The sequence below is a fragment of the Pelodiscus sinensis genome, chromosome 20 (assembly GCF_049634645.1).
Source record: "Pelodiscus sinensis isolate JC-2024 chromosome 20, ASM4963464v1, whole genome shotgun sequence".
In the NCBI taxonomy this organism is placed as follows: Eukaryota; Metazoa; Chordata; order Testudines; family Trionychidae; genus Pelodiscus; species Pelodiscus sinensis.
In genome coordinates, this window is record NC_134730.1 from 6,424,619 (window position 1) to 6,445,909 (window position 21,291).

At 51.1% G+C, this 21,291-nt stretch overlaps 1 protein-coding gene across 3 annotated transcripts; it reads right to left on the bottom strand.

Annotated features, from left to right (window-relative positions):
- Nucleotides 1-1,369: 1,369 nt before the first annotated feature.
- LOC102444635 (urotensin-2 receptor) lies at nt 1,370-20,181 on the bottom strand. Of its 3 annotated transcripts, none has more exons than XM_075903549.1 (5): nt 20,044-20,181; nt 15,471-15,544; nt 8,110-8,139; nt 5,178-5,375; nt 1,370-3,551 (listed from the first exon to the last, which is right to left on the bottom strand). In XM_075903549.1, exon 5 carries the CDS (start codon nt 3,389-3,391, stop codon nt 2,243-2,245), a length of 1,149 nt encoding a protein of 382 aa, XP_075759664.1. In that variant the 5' UTR covers nt 3,392-3,551; nt 5,178-5,375; nt 8,110-8,139; nt 15,471-15,544; nt 20,044-20,181; the 3' UTR covers nt 1,370-2,242. The 3 variants fall into 3 exon arrangements, with proteins under 3 accessions (XP_075759664.1, XP_075759665.1, XP_075759663.1); XM_075903550.1 differs by having other exon boundaries at nt 8,015-8,139; XM_075903548.1 differs by lacking the exons at nt 15,471-15,544; nt 20,044-20,181 and having other exon boundaries at nt 8,110-8,310.
- Between the last annotated feature and the right edge of the window lie 1,110 nt (nt 20,182-21,291).

Here is a 21,291-nt window from a genome sequence, read left to right on the forward strand (position 1 = left end):
TCTGAGGTCAGAACTGAGTCCTTAGGATTTGACTAGTCATAGATTCCTGCCAGAAGGAACCAATAAGCCACAATCGTGATTTTACAGATGCCTTTAACCAAGTAGTTTCTGCCTGTCTACCAGAAGGTAGCTCCTCCTTAGTACTGCCCAGGCTGTAATACACGGCTTGGGCACTTGGCTTGCTCTTTGCACTGGCAGGCTGTCTCTGGCTACTGCCTGCCCGCTTTGAGCAAAGTCCAGGCATTCACTTTACTAGAGCGAAGCACAACAGGCGGTTCTGAGAGGTGCAAGGATCTGCATGGGGCTAAGCAGGCTGGTCAGAGATTTATATTTGTTTCGTAGACACAGAATCATCTCCCCCAAGCAGCTGCCACTGAGGTGAATGTCAAGGAGTGGAACAGACTCTTGATCAGGGCACAGGGAGCTGAGCCTTTGGAAACGCTGGCCATGTTATGTAGTGCAGAAATGAGAGCTGAGCTCTCTTGAGAATCTGGGCCCTGGAGCCTGACCGACAGAGGCGCTGAGTGGCTGTGCCTCCTTTTGCCTTCAAGTGATGCTCCCGAATCTCCACGCTCGAGGCCACATTTTAAAATGTGACCCTCAATAAAGATGCAAGTAAATGAGCAAGCCCTGCGTAGATCCCAGGAAAAGGTGTGATCCTTCAGCAAGCTACTGCACTGCTCTGTGCCTCAGTTTCCCCACCTGCAAAACAGGGATAGTGATACTTAACCCCTTTGTCTAGTTGCCTGGGAGCTACAGATTAAAGGGACTATATAAAAACCAGGGATTATTATTATGGGCTGTTGCTATCTGAAAACAGGAAAGAGCAAGTTGCAAAGTGCAGTAATTGCTATGCCTTGAGGAGCAGCTGAATCTTTGGGAACAGTGTGGCCTAGTGGCTAGAGCCATGCACTGGGACTCAGAAGTTGTGGGTCTATTCTTGTTGCAGCAGCTGACTTGTATGATGGCATGTCAATGAAATGCTGAGCCTGGGAATCCCTGTGCATAACATGGAGACGTTAATGATTTCCCTCCTTGGGAATGTGCGGGGGGTGCTAGATCCATGCAGAGAATTCTTTTTTTTAAAGCACAGGAAGTCAATAGAGACAGTTTCCATTATCCTCAAGGAACCCCAGGGTAAAATGTTCTGTACGGGGACAGAAGGTTGCCAGCTACATTGTGAGTACAGTTCATCCGCCAGTGGAATGTTCCTCACTCACAGCAGCTCCCGGGCTGGCCCCATGCCTTAATTTGCTTCTAATTCTGTCCATCAGCTACAATTCCTTTTGCATTTCATAGCGTTATCATCACAAGGAACGGGAGCCAGGGGTCAGCGCGCTGGAGCCTTTCTGTGTTGGTGCTGGGAGCAAAAGGGAAGCTGGGTTTAGGCACCATGGGACAAAGCCCAAAATGTTCCTCCCAGAGAAGTGTTTGTTTTGAGGGGTGCTGCTAACATTGATGGTGCCCATCTGTCCTACTGGACTCAGCTGCCATGGATTCCCACTTGTGTGTGAGCGGAGGGGAGAATTACTGGGTATGATATGGGGGAGGAAAGGTCACCCCGGACTGGGGAGGGGAATCCCCATTTGTGAGGATCCCCATTTGTGTGTTTGTTGACCAAACCCAAGTATTAGACTCTCTCTTCTCATGTACACGAGTAGTTTGCTACTACCAGTACAGTGACTGGAATTAAGGAGCAGCAGGCACAGTGGATGAATACCACTGTAACACCAGGGCGAGTTAGTCCAGAACCAAGGCTGATTGCCCACACAAACCCTCCAGCAACTTCCCTACAAAGGAGCACACACTGGCTGGAACACAAGCTGCTTTTTCTTTAATTTCGCTGCTTTCACTTGCTGTACAGCCTGGCTCCTCAAGCCCAGCATTTGTGTTTTTAGAACAACAGTAAAATAAGTCAATACTTCAATAACTTAATTTTAAATGTTGTGTGACAGCTGAGATCATTTTAAAAAGTGCCAGTATTACAGGGTCTCATTACAGCTTCAGGGGGAGAAATACACCAACATAGCATAGGGAAAAAAATGAAAAAAGTGAAAAGCTTTGAGTGAGCAACCAAATCAATGGTGCTGGATATAAGCGAGTGCAGAGAGCGACAGCACAATTTCTGCCCAATTTTAACACATTCTGAATCTGCTAAGACTTTGCCTTTCCCATGTTGCACTTTCAAGAAACTCAGCACTGAAATGAATAACGGTGATTCCCTTGGAGGTGTGTTTTTCTTTCAGGCACTGTTGGTTCCTGCAGGGACATGAGTGAGCACATAGGTCTCTGTGCAATGCTGACTGCTCGTGGAAAGGGATCTCCCAGAAATCCTCTGAAATCGATTCCTCCTCTGGAAGTAGCCACTGCTGCTATTGAAAGAGCGCTGCCTGTTCCTCAAGTATTCTTTGTAGTTTTTGGTCAGCAGAGTGTAGAGGAAAGGGTTAATGCAGCTGTTGCTGTAGGTCAGGCAGGTTGTCAGGTAGTTAATGTTCCTCATCGCCTTGGGGGACAACGGGAAGGATTCATAATATTGGAAGAGGAGTTGCCAAATCCAGAAGGGCAAGAAGCAAGCCCAGAAGACCAGCACGATGGTGAAAATGAGATATAGCACTTTTTGGTTAGGCAGCCGCTTTGTCTGTTTGAAAGAGGCTGTTTGGGACACCCAGTAGGTCCTGGCTAGTCTAATGTAAAGGTACCCAATGATCACCCCGGGACCCACAATGCTGGTACAGAAGAGGATGGTCAGGTAGATTTTGTAGGATAGCTTGCTCCAGGTGGGCAGGCAGATGCTTTTGCTGTCTCTTTGCACCAGTTGGATCATGATGAGCATCGGGAGCGTGAGCAGCAGAGACACCACCCAGATAAGGATAGCAATGGCTTTCCGGTAGCTTTTGGACCTCTTCACAGTGTCCAGGGGCTTCAGCACCGCAAAGTAGCGCTCTGTGCTCATGACTGTCAGGGTGAAGATGCTGGCGTGCATGGTGAGGAAATCCAGGCTGAACAAGATGCGGCAGCCGACATCTCCAAAGTACCATTCCTGTAGGAAGTACGTCCCAACGATGAAAGGGATGGTGAGCAGGTAGAGCAGGTCTGCCAAGGCAAGGTTGATGATGTAAATGTACATTGAGGCAGAATACCTCAGGTAATGGCACATCACCACCAGGGTGTAGACATTGCCCGTCACACCGATCACGCACATGATGGAGAGGATGGTTCCAATAGTGCAAGTTGCTATCATGTCCTCCATCGAACTGGCAGCTGGAGCACTGTCCCAGGTGGCATTGTAGGAAATATTGGGGTTGATTTGGAATGGGCTTCCTTCATTTGCCTCCGTGGCCATGGTGGTGGTGGCTGAAAACTTGCCCTCTAGCTCTTCATGGACAGACATCCTCTTGGAAAGCCAACTCAGCTGCTCTCCTCATACCCAGGTCAGTTCTTTCCTGTCTGGGAATTTGGACAGGTACAAGGAGCAGGACCATTTCTTAGCAGGTTTTCATTGGATGGAGAAAAGACTCTCAGGTGATGATCTGCAGAATGGATCCCAATTTCTATAGTAGAAAAACAATGAGTTAGATATTTGGCACGGCAGAGATTACAATGTGATAGATACCCCCAGGCCTGCTGATGTGGGGGTGGGAGTGGGAGGCAAAAGGGGCAGTTGCTCCAGGGCCTGGCAATTCAAAAGGGCCTGGGGTAGTTGCAGGAGCAGCGGCAGCCAAAGCTCTAGGTCCTTTAAATTGCCGCTGGAGTCACGGGCAGCTCTGAGGGCTGGTGGGGAGAGGGGATATGGCATGGTGCAGTGCTGAGGGCTGGCAGCTCCGGCCTTGCCCCTTCTGCCCAAGGTCCCACCCCTTCTGGGAGCATTGAGCGGGGCCCCACCGCCACTTGCTCAGGAGCCCAGCAAGTCTGACAGACCCCCTGGCCACCCCACTCTGAGGAACATTTTTTCATTGCCTGTGCAAAGACACACGTGAGTCTCACACTGCGGAGGGCCCTGCTCCATGCTAACGTGCCCATTTCCTAGGCTGCCAATCAGAGGGCAGCGTAGGGGGAAGTGCAGATCACAAGGGTTTATAACCACTGCCAGGAGAGGCAATTTGGTTCTGAAAAGGGAAGGCCTTCTGAGAGCTCAGGACCATCTCCTTTGCCAAACCAGGCTGCTCTGGCAATTACTCAACTTCTGAGAGAGGGATAAGGAGCCTTCAGTTAACCACCAGCAACTGTGTTGTGAGAGGCACATGTACACACCACCTGAATTCTCCACAGCAGCCTTCCACAGAGAAGTCCTGGCTTCACACAACACCTTCTCTCTAATGGGAAGATCTTACCCTACCCTAGAACCTACATTGCAATGTGTGAACTGAACCCCCCAGAACTTCACTTTTGCTTGCGTGTAAAGTCAACAAAGTGAACTCCCCAACAGCGAGGTCTCCTGTGTGTACCCAACCAACCGTTACTTATTTTGTCTCTGCCGTGATGAGTCTGCATGCCCCCCTCTCTGTACCAGACACACTTCCGACAGTCCCTGAGTCCCCAGCCCCCTGAGGACGGACACGCTGCATGGAGACCCTGGCTCTCTATTGGCACTCACTCAAGGGCAGGTTTTCCCTTCCCCACAGGAGGGGGTTCTGGGCCATGCCAGGCTGCCCCCACCCAGATTTCACTCCACATTGTGCCCTCAGGCAGGTGGGGCCAACCCCCAACGGGGCCCCGCCCTGAGAAGCTCTGGGCTTCAACAGCAGCTCTGGCTCTTGCCCCTCCTCCCACTGGCCCCCCGGCAATGGGCCCAGGGGGGCTGGGCAGGGTGGACACAAGCCCTGGAGCAGAGGGTGCATGGGGGTACCCTGCACCCGCACCGTGACTCGCCACTCCGCCGGGCCAGGCCCCCAGTGCGGAGCCTCGAGATGCGCCCGCAGCCTTGGGGCAGGGGACAGGAGACCAGCCAGTCCCACGGGGCAGGGGCCTGGCCAGGCTGCTGCGGACCCGGGAGCCCGGCCGGACCCTTCTCCACCTCGCTGCGGCCGGTGGGCTCCGAGCCAGTCAAACCAGACGGCAGCTTCTGCCCGGCCCCGGCCGCTGCCCCGCTCAGCCCCGGCGGCCGCCCGGCTCCGCCTCAGCCGCGAGCAGGAGCCGGAGCGAACGCGGAGCGCACCTGCCCTGGCGCCCGGACCCACCTGGAGCGGGCGGGCGCGTCTGTGCCGGGCCCCGGCGAGTGGCGCCCTGCAGCCCCCGGGTGTGGCCCTCGGCGCGGGCAGAGCAGCAGCGCCTGGATCCGCCGGGAGAGCCCGGGCCCCAGCTCCACGCGCCGCGGGCGCTCAGCTCAGCCCCTGGCGTCACGGCGCCCCAGCCTGGGAACCGCAGCCTCCAGCAGCCTGGCGGGATCAGCAACAGGCTTTACAGCAGGTACTAGGCATCCCCACGCCCCCACGCACGCACACCCGCACGGGCACCCTATGCACACCCACAGCCTGGTACCCCCATGCACACTGGTACCCCCACCCACCTACAGCCTGGTACCCCCATGCACACTGGTACCCCAACCCACCTACAGCCTGGTACCCCCATGCACACTGGTACCCCCACCCACCTACAGCCTGGTACCCCCATGCACACTGGTACCCCCACCCACCTACAGCCTGGTACCCCCATGCACACTGGTACCCCCACCCACCTACAGCCTGGTACCCCCATGCACACTGGTACCTCCACCCACCTACAGCCTGGTACCCCCATGCACACTGGTACCCCCACCCACCTACAGCCTGGTACCCCCATGCACACTGGTACCCCCACCCACCCACCCACAGCCTCCCCCATGCACACACTGGTACCCCAACCCACCTACAGCCTGGTACCCCCATGCACACTGGTACCCCCACCCACCCACCCACCCACAGCCTCCCCCATGCACACTGGTACCCCCACCCACCCACAGCCTCCCCCATGCACACTGGTACCCCCACCCACCCACCCACCCACAGCCTCCCCCATGCACACACTGGTACCCCCACCCACCCACCCACAGCCTCCCCCATGCACACACTGGTACCCCCACCCACCCACCCGCAGCCTCCCCCATGCACACACTGGTACCCCCACCCACCCACAGCCTCCCCCATGCACACTGGTACCCCCACCCACCCACAGCCTCCCCCATGCACACTGGTACCCCCACCCACCCACAGCCTCCCCCATGCACACACTGGTACCCCCACCCACCCACAGCCTCCCCCATGCACACACTGGTACCCCCACCCACCCACAGCCTCCCCCATGCACACACTGGTACACCCACCCACCCACAGCCTCCCCCATGCACACACTGGTACCGCCACCCACCCACAGCCTCCCCCATGCACACACTGGTACCCCCACCCACCCACAGCCTCCCCCATGCACACACTGGTACCCCCACCCACCCACAGCCTCCCCCATGCACACACTGGTACACCCACCCACCCACAGCCTCCCCCATGCACACACTGGTACCGCCACCCACCCACAGCCTCCCCCATGCACACACTGGTACCCCAACCCACCCACAGCCTCCCCCATGCACACACTGGTACCCCCACCCACCCACAGCCTCCCCCATGCACACACTGGTACACCCACCCACCCACAGCCTCCCCCATGCACACTGGTACCCCCCCCCACCCACCCACAGCCTCCCCCATGCACACACTGGTACCCCAACCCACCCACAGCCTCCCCCATGCACACACTGGTACCCCCACCCACCCACAGCCTCCCCCATGCACACACTGGTACCCCCACCCACCCACAGCCTCCCCCATGCACACTGGTACACCCACCCACCCACAGCCTCCCCCATGCACACACTGGTACACCCACCCACCCACAGCCTCCCCCATGCACACACTGGTACACCCACCCACCCACAGCCTCCCCCATGCATACTGGTACACCCACCCACCCACAGCCTCCCCCATGCACACACTGGTACACCCACCCACCCACAGCCTCCCCCATGCACACACTGGTACACCCACCCACCCACAGCCTCCCCCATGCACACACTGATGCCCCAGTCCAACCACAGACCGCCCATGGACATACACACAGGTATCCCCATACACCCACCCACAGGTACCCCCATGCCAATGTTCCCTCTAATTTTTCTCATCCACTTGTGGATTTTTCCATCCATGTGAGGAATAAATGTTTCTGTGCACCAAGGCATGTGCCAATGTGCACCATCATTAGAAAAAATAACCCCTAGCTTTGTAGCCCTGCTAATCAGCTGGGTGGCACTGGAACCTCTCCTGAGTGGCTGCACAGTGCACAGTTTGCAGGGAACACTGCTCCACACCTGAGTGCACACACACACAGATCCCCATGCACAGACACAGGATATATGCATAGTAGTTACCTGAAAAAAATCCAGAACTTACACTTTACTTAAGTATAAAGTCATGATACACCCTGCACAGGCACCTCTCTACCCCTCTGTGCTCACACTGGAATCCTCCATAGAACAGTTACCCCCCATACACTCCCATGAACACTGACACACACACATGCGCGCACACACACACACAGTGGAACCCTCCATCCACACAGGTACCTCTCTGTACACTCACCCACCCATAGGCACCCCCATGCACCTCCATGAACACACACACACAGGTATCCCCATGCATCTCCATGAACACACACACAGGTATCCCCATGCACCTCCATGAACACACACACACAGGTATCCCCATGCATCTCCATGAACACACACACAGGTATCCCCATGCATCTCCATGAACACACACACAGGTATCCCCATGCACCTCCATGAACACACACACACAGGTATCCCCATGCACCTCCATGAACACACACACACAGGTATCCCCATGCATCTCCATGAACACACACACAGGTATCCCCATGCACCTCCATGAACACACACATGCAGACCCCCCCCCACACACATGCTCATTCCCCCAAAGCAACCAGATTATCCAAGCAGCAGTTCGGAGCGTCTCTCATTATTCACATTGCCCGGCAGATTCTGCCTGTTCCCCAGCACTGCCTCCGTAGCCCCGGCACATTCCATTTAGCTCCACAAGAAACAAAGCGTCATGCTCAAACCTGGCCTTTAAATCCAGCTGCTGAAGTTTCCTAGGGAAAAATAAAACAGTTGTTTTTTAAAAAGGGGGTGGGTGGTTGCAGCTGGAACTGTCCAAAAGCAAGGACAAGCCTGAGCACATGGTGAGAGCCCCCGGTGCTACATGCATCTGCAAAGGCAGCGCTCAGAAGCTACCTCACCACGTGTGTTTGAAATCTGTGCCCCCCTTGCCTGCTATTTATGTTGCTCTATGACGTTAGGCACCCGGTAGCTCTGACTGCAGCTAGCTGAGATCCTGTTTAAAGCAGCAGCATTTGGTAGTCCAGGCGGGCTTGGCTGACTCCCCACCTGACTGGCCCCCACCCAGTTGTGATTGCTACATATTAGCGCTGTTTGACTGAACCCTCAGGTTCTATTCAAAACCTCTACGCCCCCAGAAAGCTGCCCAAATGGATGCAAAGCCCCAAGCACTGACTGAGAAAGGGTTAAATTCCTGTGGCGAGGTTTGCCTAGCCCAGGAAACAGCTCTTCAGTGCTGATATCAGCTGCAAAGAGGAGACTGTGTCTATTTCCACTGGAGAATGTATTGCCACAGTGTCTAGCTGGGGATCACCCTGGGCTCCTTCTGTATTAGCCCCACCACAGCATAGGTGCCCAAGCAGTGTAGGGTTAAGCTGATTCCCTTTCATCAGTGTCACAGAGGGGAAATAAAGAGGGAGAGCGGCTCTAAAGCACCATTCAGACGGGCTGGAACTGAGAAATCACAAGACTAAAGGAATTATATTAGCAGCTGAATATTTGAAGGGTCCTCGGCCTGAACCTTAATTTGTTTACCCTAGCATTGCACCCAGGAAGCCCCACTGACTTTTGTGGAGTTGTTCCTGGTTTACACCAGATGAGAGAGAGGACTTAGCTTTGATGGGATCCTGGTTTATTTAATCACTTTTATGTGTTATCTGAGCTTGGAAATCAGAGCCTTTAAGACAGTATACAGGCAGTCCCCGGGTTATGTACAAGATAGGGACTGTAGGTTTGTTCTTAAGTTGAATCTGTATGTAAGTCGGAACTGGCGTCCAGATTCAGCCGCTGCTGAAACTGACCGCCAGTTCTGACTTACATACAGATTCAATTTAAGAACCCCAAGCTTCCCCAAGTCAGCTGCTGCTGAAACTGATCAGCAGCTGATTCCAGGAAGCCTGGGGCAGAGCAACTCTGTCTCGGGCTTCCTGTAGTCAGCGCTGGTCAGTTTCAGCAGCGGCTGACTTGGGGACGCCTGGGGCAGAGCAGCTGGGGTGCTGCTGGGTTGCTCCAGTAGCACCGCTCCTCGGCGCTACTGGACCAACCCAGCAGCACCCCATCTGCTCTGCCCCAGGCGTCCTGATTCAGCCGCTGCTGAAACTGACCAGCAGCGGCTGAATCAGGACCTGGGGCAGAGCAGCTAGGGTGCTGCCGGGTTGGTCCAGTAGTGCCCAGAAGGCGCTGCAGGACCAATTGGCAGCCCCAGCTGCTCTGCTCCAGGGTCCAAAACAAAAGCCTGGTCTGCTGGGGGGGGGGGGCACACTAGCCGCCCCCCCCCCCAGCAGACCAGGGATACGGGAGTAGAGCTGCAGACCACAGGCACCGCGACTGAAGCGGCAGGAGCGGCGGGTTCCCGCGCTTCTGAGGCTTTGCTCTGGCAAAGCCTCAGAAGCGCGGGAACCCGCCCGGTGCCCCTGGTCTGCTGGAGACGGTCTCCAGCAGACCAGGGGCACTGGAGCAGCTTACGAACGGGGCTTTCTCGCCCCGGAGCTCGCAGGTAGCAATCCGCTACCTCGACCTCCGGGACGAGAAAGCCCCGTTCGTAAGTGCGGATCCGACGTAAGTCGGATCCGCGTAAGTCGGGGACTGCCTGTATAGGTACTGCTTTCAGATGGCTTTAGTAAAGGGAGGGACACTGCTGGGTTTCTATTTGGCTAGACTGCTCAAGAGATTTCATTGTTTCTTGACTGAAGGGGAAACTGAGGTAGGCACAGCAGTGTCCAGGAGGCAACGGTGCTCTTTCTGCACCTCCACACTCACGTCAAAGGTTATACATGTTTGTGGTTGGAACTCAAGCTAAGGGCAATAAAACTCTAGAGGATCATTCACATTAACTTTACAGCAAAGCCTAGCTCAAAGTCAGCATCGCTGATAGAGATGGGCCCAACACCAGAACCCCTGTTCAAACACCTGGGCTGCGTCTCGCTTTTGCGGAAAAACTTGCCAGCTGTCTACTCTGGCCGCTTAAATTTGCGCAAGAACACTGACGATCTAATGTAAGATTGTCAGTGTTCTTCCGCAAATACTATGCTGCTTGGTTACGTCTAGACTGGCATGATTTTCCGCAAATGCTTTTAACGGAAAAGTTTGTCCGTTAAAAGCATTTGTGGAAAAGAGCATCTAGATTGGCACGGACGCTTTTGCACAAAAGCACTTTTTGCGGAAAAGCGTCCGTGCCAATCTAGATGCGGTTTTGCGCAAGAAAGCCCCGCTCGCCATTTTCGCGATCAGGGCTTTTTTGCGCAAAACAATACTGCGTTGTCTACACTGGCCCTCTTGCACAAAAGCATTTGCACAAGAAGGCTTTTGCCCAAACAGGAGCAGCATAGCATTTCCGCAAGAACATGAGATCGTCAGTGTTCTTACAGAAATTCAAGCGGCCAGTGTAGACAGCTGGCAAGTTTTTCCGCAAAAGCAGCTGCTTTTGCAGAAAAACTTACCATCTAGATGCAGCACTCCCATTCGGGAAAAAGTCCTCTTGAGCAAATGTATTTGCGCAAGAGGGCCAGTGTAGACAGCTAAAAACTGTTTTGTGCAAAAAAGCCCCGATGGCGAAAATGGCGATCTGGGCTTTCTTTCACAAAACCGCATCTAGATTGGCATGGACGCTTTTACGCAAAAAGTGCTTTTGCGGAAAAGCATCCATGCCAATCTAGACGCTCTTTTCCACAAATGCTTTTAACGGAAAAACTTTTCTGTTAAAAGCATTTGCGGAAAATCATGCCAGTCTAGACGTAGCCCTGCAGTTTAGGACTCATTGATCTGGATCTGCATTTTGCATCCAGGTCCCATCTCTTATTACTATCAAAAGCGGCAGAGCTGATTTTCTTTACCAAACTGCCCTGGTTCTTCCCTGGCAAAAGAGCACACAGTGCAACTCAACCTCATTGCTGCCCCTCCCCCCCCCCCCGGCCATCCCCATCTTAAGGTGGCTGCTTTTCTGCGTCTGGTTTGTTCTCATTTGCAGTTCAGCCCCCATGACTAATGCTGCGCATTTTGGCACACTGAAAATATGTCAGATTCTCCCCCTTCCCTTCTTGTTAATGTCCTTTTCTCAGATGTCAACTGCCTTGTTATTTCCTGCTGATCACTAGCAAAAGCGGTTTTAAAAGAATTAGAGTTGGAACGGTCTTGGTAGCACCCTGTGGGGGGTTATTAAGTAGGAAGAATTTTCTGCCAATCCAGGCACTGATTCTTTTCCTGTAAGTTAAATGTAAAACAGGAGTAACCCCACTAATCAATGACCTAGGCTTTGTACCAACCTCATGTGCAAGTGAGAGGAGAGCTAGTCCCTTTTGCACTAACACAACGATTACAAATTTGTCTTCTGTGGAAAGGTTATTAATGAATACACTCAATGCTAAACCATCTTTTGCACTCTTGAGGGGGCTAAGGTGGCTCAGGGTTCTGAGTGGTTCAGCTGGGCTAGCCAAACACGGCATCAGTGAGGTGATGGTTCAAATCTAGCCCCTCTCAAAGTTATCAGCTAGTGTCTGCTTACACAGCACTTGGACTATAGGACTCCTGATCCTGATTAGGGCTTTTTGATTTTACTGCCACATGAATAATGAATAAGTAATAGAAATTATCATAATGACTCTACAGCACACTGGGCAAAGAGACTCTGTTCTCCCCAGTGGCACAAGAGCGACACAAATGTCAGTCTGATTGCTTAGTCCAAGCTTATCTTAACTCTCCAAACTTCTTGGAGCGACACACCTGGGCTATCCATCTCGCCAAACCCAGCTGTGCCACATCCATGCCTGGCAACAAAAGTGTTGAGAACAGATTTTCCTGCAACCTTGAGCACCAGGTCAGACAACTCATGTTCATTGTCTGTCCTCCCCCACCCAGACTTAATTCAGTGCTTCTTTAGCACTTCAGGGAGCAGCATTGGCAGGGCCAGGTAAAATGCAAAATGAATAAGGGGAAGTATCCCAGGAACACTTCAGGCTTAAATGTTTTTGTTCCAGATCAGCTCTAGAGGAGGAAGGGGGTCAGAGCTGAGCAATGATTCTCATTTGTCTGACTTGCTATACTTAGTGCATGATTCTTGCTAACCTCAGGGGAGTCATGCCAATGGGACTTTTGGCTCCTTAATGCCTAAATCCCTTTTTGAAAATGAGGCATAGGCTCCTAAATCAGCTAGACATTGCAGTGCTGACTGCAGCAATACCTAAATCCTTTACAAATCAGAGTCCTTTATGGTGTTTGAATATTGTGTTAGCTACCAGAACACAGGCTATGCCTTTTCAGTCAGACAGAGGCAAGTGCTGTGAGGGGTATTAGAGAAAGCAGGTGGGGGAAGTAATATCTTGCATTGGACCACCTTCTGTTGGTGAGAGAGATGAGCTTTTGAGCTCCACAGTGTATTAATTTGCTGGTCAGTAATATCATAGTGAGATGCGAGTAGCAAAATTATATATAAAGTTGTGAAGTTAGTTGAAATGATGACTGAGGGGTGTTTACCAGACAAGTATGGGGCAGGGAGGGAAGGGGATAAACTTGTTTCTCTGAGACAAAGTACAAGCTGATGTCAGCTGTCATCAAGCTGATGGGCTATGGCCATTCTGGGATGCATTGACAGGAGTGTTGGGAGTAAGACATGAGAAGTGATTCTTCCACTCTACTCTGCACTAATTAGGCCTTATTGGAGTATTGTGTCCAGTTCTGGGAAGTTTTTCCTAATATCCAAACTGAACTGTCCTTACTGTAATTTAAGCCAATTGCTGCTTGTTCTATCTTCTGAGGTTAAAGAGAACAATTTTTCTCCTTTCTCCTTGTTAACAACCTTTTATGTACTTGTAAACTGCTATCACATCCCTTCTTAGTTTTCTCTTTTCCAAACTAAACAATCCCAGATTTTTCAATCTTCCCTCATAGGTCATGTTTTCTAGACCCTTAATTATTTTTGTTGGTCTCCTCTGGACTTTCTCCAATTCGTCCACATTTTTATTGAATGTGGCACCTAGAACTAGACACAGTACTCAAGTTTAGGCTGTATTAATGTGGAATAGAGCGAAAAAATTACTTTTCCTGTCTTGCTTACAACGCTCCTGCTTATACATCTCAGACTTTGCTTTTTTTTGTAACAGTGTCACTCTGTTGACTCATATTTCGTTCATGATCCACTATGACTCCTAGATCCCTTTCTGCAATATTCCCTCTTAGGCAGTCATTTTTCATTTTGTATGTGTGCAATTGTATGTGTGCAACTGCAATTGTATGTGTGCAACTGTTCCTTCCTCAGAGGAGTACTTTTGCACTTGTTCTTATTGAATTGCATCCTATCTACTTCAGACCATTTCTTTAGTTTGCCCAGATCATTTTGACTTTTAATCCTATCCTCCCAAGCAGTTGCAACCCCTCCCAGCTTACTGTTATCCGCAAACTTTACACATGTACTCTCTATGCCAGGGCTACTCAACACGCGGCCCGTGGGCCCCACGCATCCTGTGGTCTGTGTGTCTGCGGGCCACAGTGCAGTTTAGGTTTACACAGGGCTCAATGCACAGCCCACGGGTGGAATCCTTTAAACATGGCCTCCACTGGGAACATGCTCCACAATGGAGACCGTGGATGGGCTGGCTGGAACAGACAGGTACAGGGTCTTGGCATTTCTAGCCCCCAGGGAGGAGGTGCCAGGAGCGCTGGAGTATTGTGGGAAGTGTTGGTTGCTTAGCTTTGTGAGCAGAGCCTGAGAGGTGCTGAATGGCTCACACTGGCCACGTTTGGGTCCGGCACCTTGCCTCCGTCCTGTACGGAGCGACGGACTCCTGTGTGGGGATGTCAGCACTGCTGGGACTCCAGGAGGGGGCTCATGTCCTTTTTTGCATCTTGTGTCCAGCCTGACTCGCTCAGTTCCCCACCCGCCACAGGTTGGAGCCCTCTGGCTTGGAAACTTTTCTTTTTACGGTAAAATCACTCCAAGAAACACACAGCCTGAAGCATCAAGCTAAACACCCAAAACACGGTATACAATTTTCTTTTTAATAAGCATTACAAATGGCAACAAAGAAGAAACACTTGTTGGATGAACACGGGGGTTTCAATCCTGTTTGGGGGATTGAATTCACCAAAGCATCTTTGCCAAAAGACTATTGCTGCGTTAAAGAAAACAAACCCGCAATGGCACCATTAATCTTGTTCCTCTGAATTCAAAGACTTGTATCCACCTGACAGCAATTTAAGAAAGACTAAGACACCTTCCTGACTGCCCATCAGTCTGAAATGAGCTATTTGTATATATTTGCATATATATTTGCATGTGTATGCAACCACACTTCAGTTGTGGCCCTCGGCACGTGCTGTGAATATCATTGTGGCCCCCAGGGTTTCTAAAGTTGAGTAGCGCTGGTGTAGATAGACTCCAGGACAGTGAAAAAACTGATGCACATTAGGGACTGTTATGCTCAAGCATGGTACACACAAACCAATATAATCCTAAGTACTCTTGCTGGAGGGTTGTTGTGTAACACGACTTTATTTCTTAGAATTTAGAATGATAATGCACAAGATCCCCAAAACGCACCCAGAAAACAGGAGGCTCTCTAATGCAGTAAAGTAAAACCCAGCCCACCTTGCTTTGCCTGCATGTTCTGCTAGCGCCCTCTAACAAGCCATCACGGCCAGGATCCAAAATGGCAGCTTGTCATTTTTGCAATTTTCAGTACACTAATCACTCTCTCCCTCCCCCACTGGTAACTTTTCATCCGTGCTGCTTAGCATGCCAAATGCCACCTGCTGGAGACATGGGCGAGGTGCAGTGTGTCACACATGCCAAAGCCAATACATAACACGGCCCGCCCGACTTTCCTGTGCTGCCTGTTACACTTGCTATCCAGGCACAGTTCTGTGTCACAGAGGGAAAGGCAGGGAGCAGCAGAGGAGTGTTTTGCAGCTGGCTCTTTCAACACTGATGCTCTCTTTTCTGCTCTTGTTCACTGAACTAGCTGGATTCAAACAGGCTGGGATCAGCTAGATCATGCACACCTTTTGCTGTGTAGATATACCAAAGAGATAGACATTATAAAGAGGCTTCAAGCTAGCATCTACCACAATTAATTGGAGGTGCAAATGGCTGTACCTGCAGGTAAGCGTCCTTGTAACAGATCGAAATGCTCTCCCGTGTTGGCAATTCCATTCATTGTGGAAGCAGAACTGCAGAAGCAGAGAGGAGGACGTTTTAAAAAATGCAGGTCAGAAATACAGGAAAAGCCATGTGCCTGGCACACCTCAGTGGGCCGAAGAACATGCCAGTTTAGTTATCATTGTGACAATCAGGATTTCACACAAATGCGCTGCATTCGGAGACATCACTTCCTTTTCTGAAAGGCTTTAAACATGCAATGCACAAATAAATTTAACATGTTTTAAGATGGTATTAAAAGCAAAGCAGCTTGTTCAGCTGCTTGAGAGGGAATGAACAGAACAAAGTAATTATCAAACAATCACATCCCCTGTTATTCAGTCACAATTTCTAACAGTCAAAGGGTTACGGACACCAGAGCAAGGGGTCGCATCCCTGACCATCTTGGCTGATAGCTATTGATGGACTTATCCTCCATGAACTTAACCAATTCTTTATTTAACTTCCCTTGGCAATGAGTTCCACAAGTTAATGGTACATTGTGTGAAGAAATACTTATGGTTGTTTTAAATCTGCAGCCTATTGATTTAATTGGGTGACTCCTAGTTCTCATGCTCTATGAATGGGTAAATAACACTTTCCTGTTCACTTTCTCCACAACATTCATTATTTTATAGACTGTTATCATATCCAAATTTAGTTGTCTCCTTTCCAAACTGAACAGTATCCGTCCTTTTAATCTTTCCCCATATGGAAGCTTCTCTGTACCCCTAATGATTTTTATTGCCCTTCTCTGCACTTGTTCCAATTCTAATACATTTTTGAGATGGGGTATCCAGAATCGAACTCAGTATTGTAGATTTGGGCAAGCCCTGGATTCATACAATTACATTGTGGTATTTTCTGACTTCTTATCTATACCTTTCTTAATCATTTCTATCAGTCTCTTAGCGTTTTTGACTACTGCCACACACAATTTCAGAGAACTGTCCATAATGACGCCAAGATCTCTTTCTTGAGTGGTAACAGCTAATTTAGACCCCACCCTTTTATATGTATAGATTATGTTTTCCAATGTGCATTACTTTGCATTTATCAACACTGAATTTCATCTATTATATTGCTCAGTCACCCAGTTGTGTTACGTCCCTTTATAACTCTTCACAGTCTGCTTTGGAATTAACTAGCTTGAGTAATTTAGGAATCACATGAAAACGTTGTCACTTCATGGTTTACACTTCTCCCCAGACGATTATGAATATGTTGAGCATCATTCACCCCAGAATAGACCCTCCATTTTTTAACCTCTTTCCACTGCAAAAACTGATCCTTTTTTATCCTATCTTCAAACCAGTTTCTTGTCCATGAGAAGACCTTTCCTAAGCCCAGTACTGCCATTTTCCTTAAGAGCCTTCAGTGAGGGACCTTGTCAAATGTTTTCTGAAAGTTCAAGTACAGTATATCCACTGGATCACGGTTCTACACTGAGAACAACAACAACCCAGGGAATTTCAGACTAGTCAGCTTAACTTCAGTACCCAGAAAGATGATGGAGCAAATAATTAAGCAATCATTTTGCAAACATCTAGAAGTTAATAGGGTAATATGTAACAGTCAACATGGATTTGTCAAGAATAAATCACATCAAACCAACCTACTAGCTTTCTTTGGTAGGGTAGCAAACCTTGTGGATGGGGGAGAAGTAAATGTGGTATATTTTAATTTTAGTAAGGCTTTTGATGCTGTCACCTTCTCATTAGTAAAGGAGGGAGGTACAAGCTAGATGGAGCTACTGTAAGGTGACTGTATAACTGATTGGAAAACCATTCCCAGGGTATGTCTACACTACCCCGCTAGTTCGAACTAGCGGGGTAATGTATGCATACCGCACTTGCTAATGAAGCCCGGGATTTGAATTTCCCGGGCTTCATTAGCATAAGCGGGGAGCCGCCATTTTTAAATCCCCGCTGCTTCGAACCCCGTGTAGCGCGGCTACACGGGGCTCGAACTAGGTAGTTCGGACTAGGGTGCCTATTCCGAACTACCGGTACACCTCGTTTCACGAGGAGTAACGGTAGTTCGGAATAGGACCCTAGTCCGAACTACCTAGTTCGAGCCCCGTGTAGCCGCGCTACACGGGGTTCGAAGCAGCGGGGATTTAAAAATGGCGGCTCCCCGCTTATGCTAATGAAGCCCGGGAAATTCAAATCCCGGGCTTCATTAGCAAGTGCGGTATGCATACATTACCCCGCTAGTTCGAACTAGCGGGGTAGTGTAGACATACCCCCAGAGAGTAGTTATCAGTGGTTCACAGTCATGCTGGAAGGGCCTATTGAGTTGGGTCCACCTGGATTGGTTCTGGATCCAGTTTGTTCAGTATCTTCATCAATAATTTAGATAACGGCATTGAGCAGGGCTACTCAACTTTGGAAGCCCTGGGGGCCACAATGATACTCACAGCACATGCCGAGGGCTGCAACTTAAGTGTGCTTGCGTATGCATGCAAATATATGCAAATATATGCAAACAGCTTCTTTCACACTGAGGGGCATGAATACAAAGATTAGGGGAAGACTACACAACACACAGGCCTCCATTTAAGTCAGTTCTGCTGACATTAATAAAATGCAATATTGACCCAATTTCCACCCACATGTCAGCACTTTTCATGAGCAATGACAGCCCAGGAATTTAACAGAAACGCAGATCAACAGAAACCCATTACATTGACTACGTTTTTGTTTTGGCTCCCACCTGTGGGACGTGTGTTAGGCCCCGCGTACACCCAAACTGCACCATGGGCCGCAAACAAACAGGCTGCGACCACAGCCGCGTGTTGAGTCGCCCTGGTCTACATGCTGCTTTATTGTCTCCAGTCCCTTCTCCTTCCTCTCTCATGGTCCTTCTGCCGGTTCCCCTTCTCCCTCTACTTTCCCTGACACCAGATTTCTGCCTCTACTTTTCCCTCTACTTTCCATGCCCCCCCCCCCCCCCCCATTGCATGCTCTGTAGGGGAGATACTGGTACAGGTTGAACCTCCCAAATCTGGGACTTTCTGGTCTGGCAAGGCCCAGAATGTTGCTGGACCAAAGAGCCCAGGAGTAGCTCAGGGGCTGGGGAGGCCCAGCGGGGCCATGTGGCTTCTGGGGAGCTCCTGCCCAGGCCCGGAATCTGCAGCATCAACCGCACATGGCCAGAATGCCCAGCAGCAGCAAGACAGCCCTAGCGGTGGGGTGGGGTGGCCAGGTACCCTGCCTGGGGAACCCCAGTGGCAACAGGGCAGTGGCTCCTGCTGGGAACCCCAGGTAGCCTCTGCTGGGGGTGACTGGGAGAGGGGCGGGGCGGGAAGCAGAGCTGTTGGGGGGGCAGGGGCCACGGGACTAGCCGGAAGGAAGGGGGGGGACGGGAAGCGGGGCTGGCCAGGAGGAATGGGGGGTATGGAAGGAAGGGGGACTGGGAAGCAGAGATGGGGAGGGTTGGGGGCCACGGGGCTGGACAGGAGGAGGGGGGGCTCGGAGGAAGGGGGTGGGAAGCGGAGCTGGCGGGGGAGGGGTGCAGCCACTGGCTGCAGCAGGCACTCTCTTGAGTTGCTCGTAGAAGCCGGGCGGGTGTAGAGGGAGGGGCTGGGAACCACTCCCCCCCGCCTGGCTTTTGCACGTGATCAGAGGCTTCTAGCGCCAATCATGGCCCTGCCTCCCAGTCACTTCCCCTCCCTCGCCTGGCACCCAGCCGGGAATTCAGAAAATACTGGACATTGCACATGTTCGGTATTTTCTGAATTTTTCTACCAGACAGACGGTGCAAATACCAGACTGTCCGGGTGAATACTGGACACCTGGCAACCCTACCTGGGGAGATTTCTCTGTGGGCTCTGCAGTATAAAGCTTAACTTTATACCACACAGCCCGCAGTGCAGGTAAGTGTGTAACTGCTGAGACTTATCACTTACACGGTTACCCCATTACAGGGTTTTTAACAGCCCTAGTCTCAGCATAGTTATACTGCATTTTTGGGCTTTCCTGCATGAATGTATTGGTCTAGCTCAGTGGTTCCCAACCTATTTATCCATCTAGTGCTACCTGTATGGCCCTGAAGACGTTACGTGGGCTGCAGCTCTGTGCTGATTGGGCGGCAGATTGAGAACCACTTGATCTAGCTTAATGTTGGAAAAAACAGCAGGCAAACAATGCAATGGGTTTAGATAGGCAGCCTCCCAACAAGCACTTGGGGAGCCAATTGCTAGACAGTGGCCGACTGCAGATGCTGCTCCTAGGCTCCAGTTTGTAGGTTCATAGTCCTCTTTGCCAAGGCTGGGAGCCTTGAGACCCATAAACAATTAGCAGATAAAACCTGACTGAATTCCTGTGTAAAGGGTGATCAAAAGGCTTCACTCCATGAACTGGTTTGGGGACTGCCTGTGCCGGATTGTGCACCCCCTACTGGACTTGGGGGGGGGGGCGCCTGTAGGAAGCTAAGGGGGGATCCCCAGGTAGAAGTGGCTAGAAAGTTAGCAAACTTTTAGTCTGATGTTTTAAGGCTTTTTTCTCTGAAATGGTTTAATCTTAAATACCTGATATTTGCTGGAAGAGGCTGTCTGGCCACGTGGTATTACTGATTTCAGCTTGCAGAGGGAAACGAACTGACTGAGCCTGGCCAGCAGAGAAACACACCTTCCTTTTGTTTTACAGCATGTTTTGTTGTACAGTTGCCAGAGACGCTGCCGGTGCCTTTCAGAATGCTAACGTGCAAGAGGAGCGTGTTCACAATGGCGCCGGGAGCTGCCTGGTAAATGAGTGGCTGCCTTCCAATGCCATGTGGATGAAGAGACTCGTTTTTGCAGGGTTTACCAATGGGATCAGAGCCACAGCTGTTTCGTAGGGAGTGTGGAGAATCTTGCCTGCTGGGCAGTTTCTCAAACCACTAGTGCCGGAAAATCTAGTCACCCACATACATAAAGAAACGTATTAAGTACAAAAATGAACAGCATATTCAAATGACTTTCCCCATCAGTCCTGAGCCCTTTATCGGTCCCTGTCAGCTTGGAAGGGAAAATATTTTGACTGCGCTGTTGGACTTTTGCCACTAGAGGCACCTGTTCCAGTTGCTGCTGGGCTGCTCCCTCCTTTGCTGTTAACGTTTGATGCTGATTTCATCACTGCCTGCAGGGTCTGGATTGCCGGTGTTCTTCCCTCCTGCAGCCTCCCTCCGGTATGTCTACACTGCAGTAAAAGAGCCACCCCAAGGCTGCAGCTGGCTCAGGCTTTGGGACGTAAACTGCAGTGTAGCTGGCTGGGCTGGAGCCTGGCCTCTCAGGGCCACCACCTCCATGAGGTTTCAGACTCCTGGCTCTCGCCCAACCCTGAACCTCTTCTTTGCAGTGTTTAGCCCCCCAGCCTGCGCTCTGCGAGCCTGAGTCACTTGTCTTGGGCTCCGGGCTCAGTACTGGGGGATTTTCGCTGCAGTGTCCATGTTCCTGATGTGTCCAAGGGCAGAGGTCCCCTGTTGCCCACCCACACAGCTGCATAGTCACTGCGACCCTTATCAATACTTCTTTGGGGAAATTATTCATTGTATAATCCTTCTGCCAGGTAGAGCCAGCAGCAGCCAGGGCCAGGTTCAGCATCTAAGGGCAGGGGTGGGCAAGCCAGTCTCCATGGGCCAGATCCAGCTTACCAAGCCAGTGGATCTGGCCTGCAACACTCCCTACCCCCGGGCCAATCGAGACCTGGGGATGGGGGAGCATGAGAAGTTTCCTTCTCCCTGCAAGGGGCGTGTGGCATCAGGCTCTTTTAAAACAGCTGGCAGTTCTCTCTGGCCA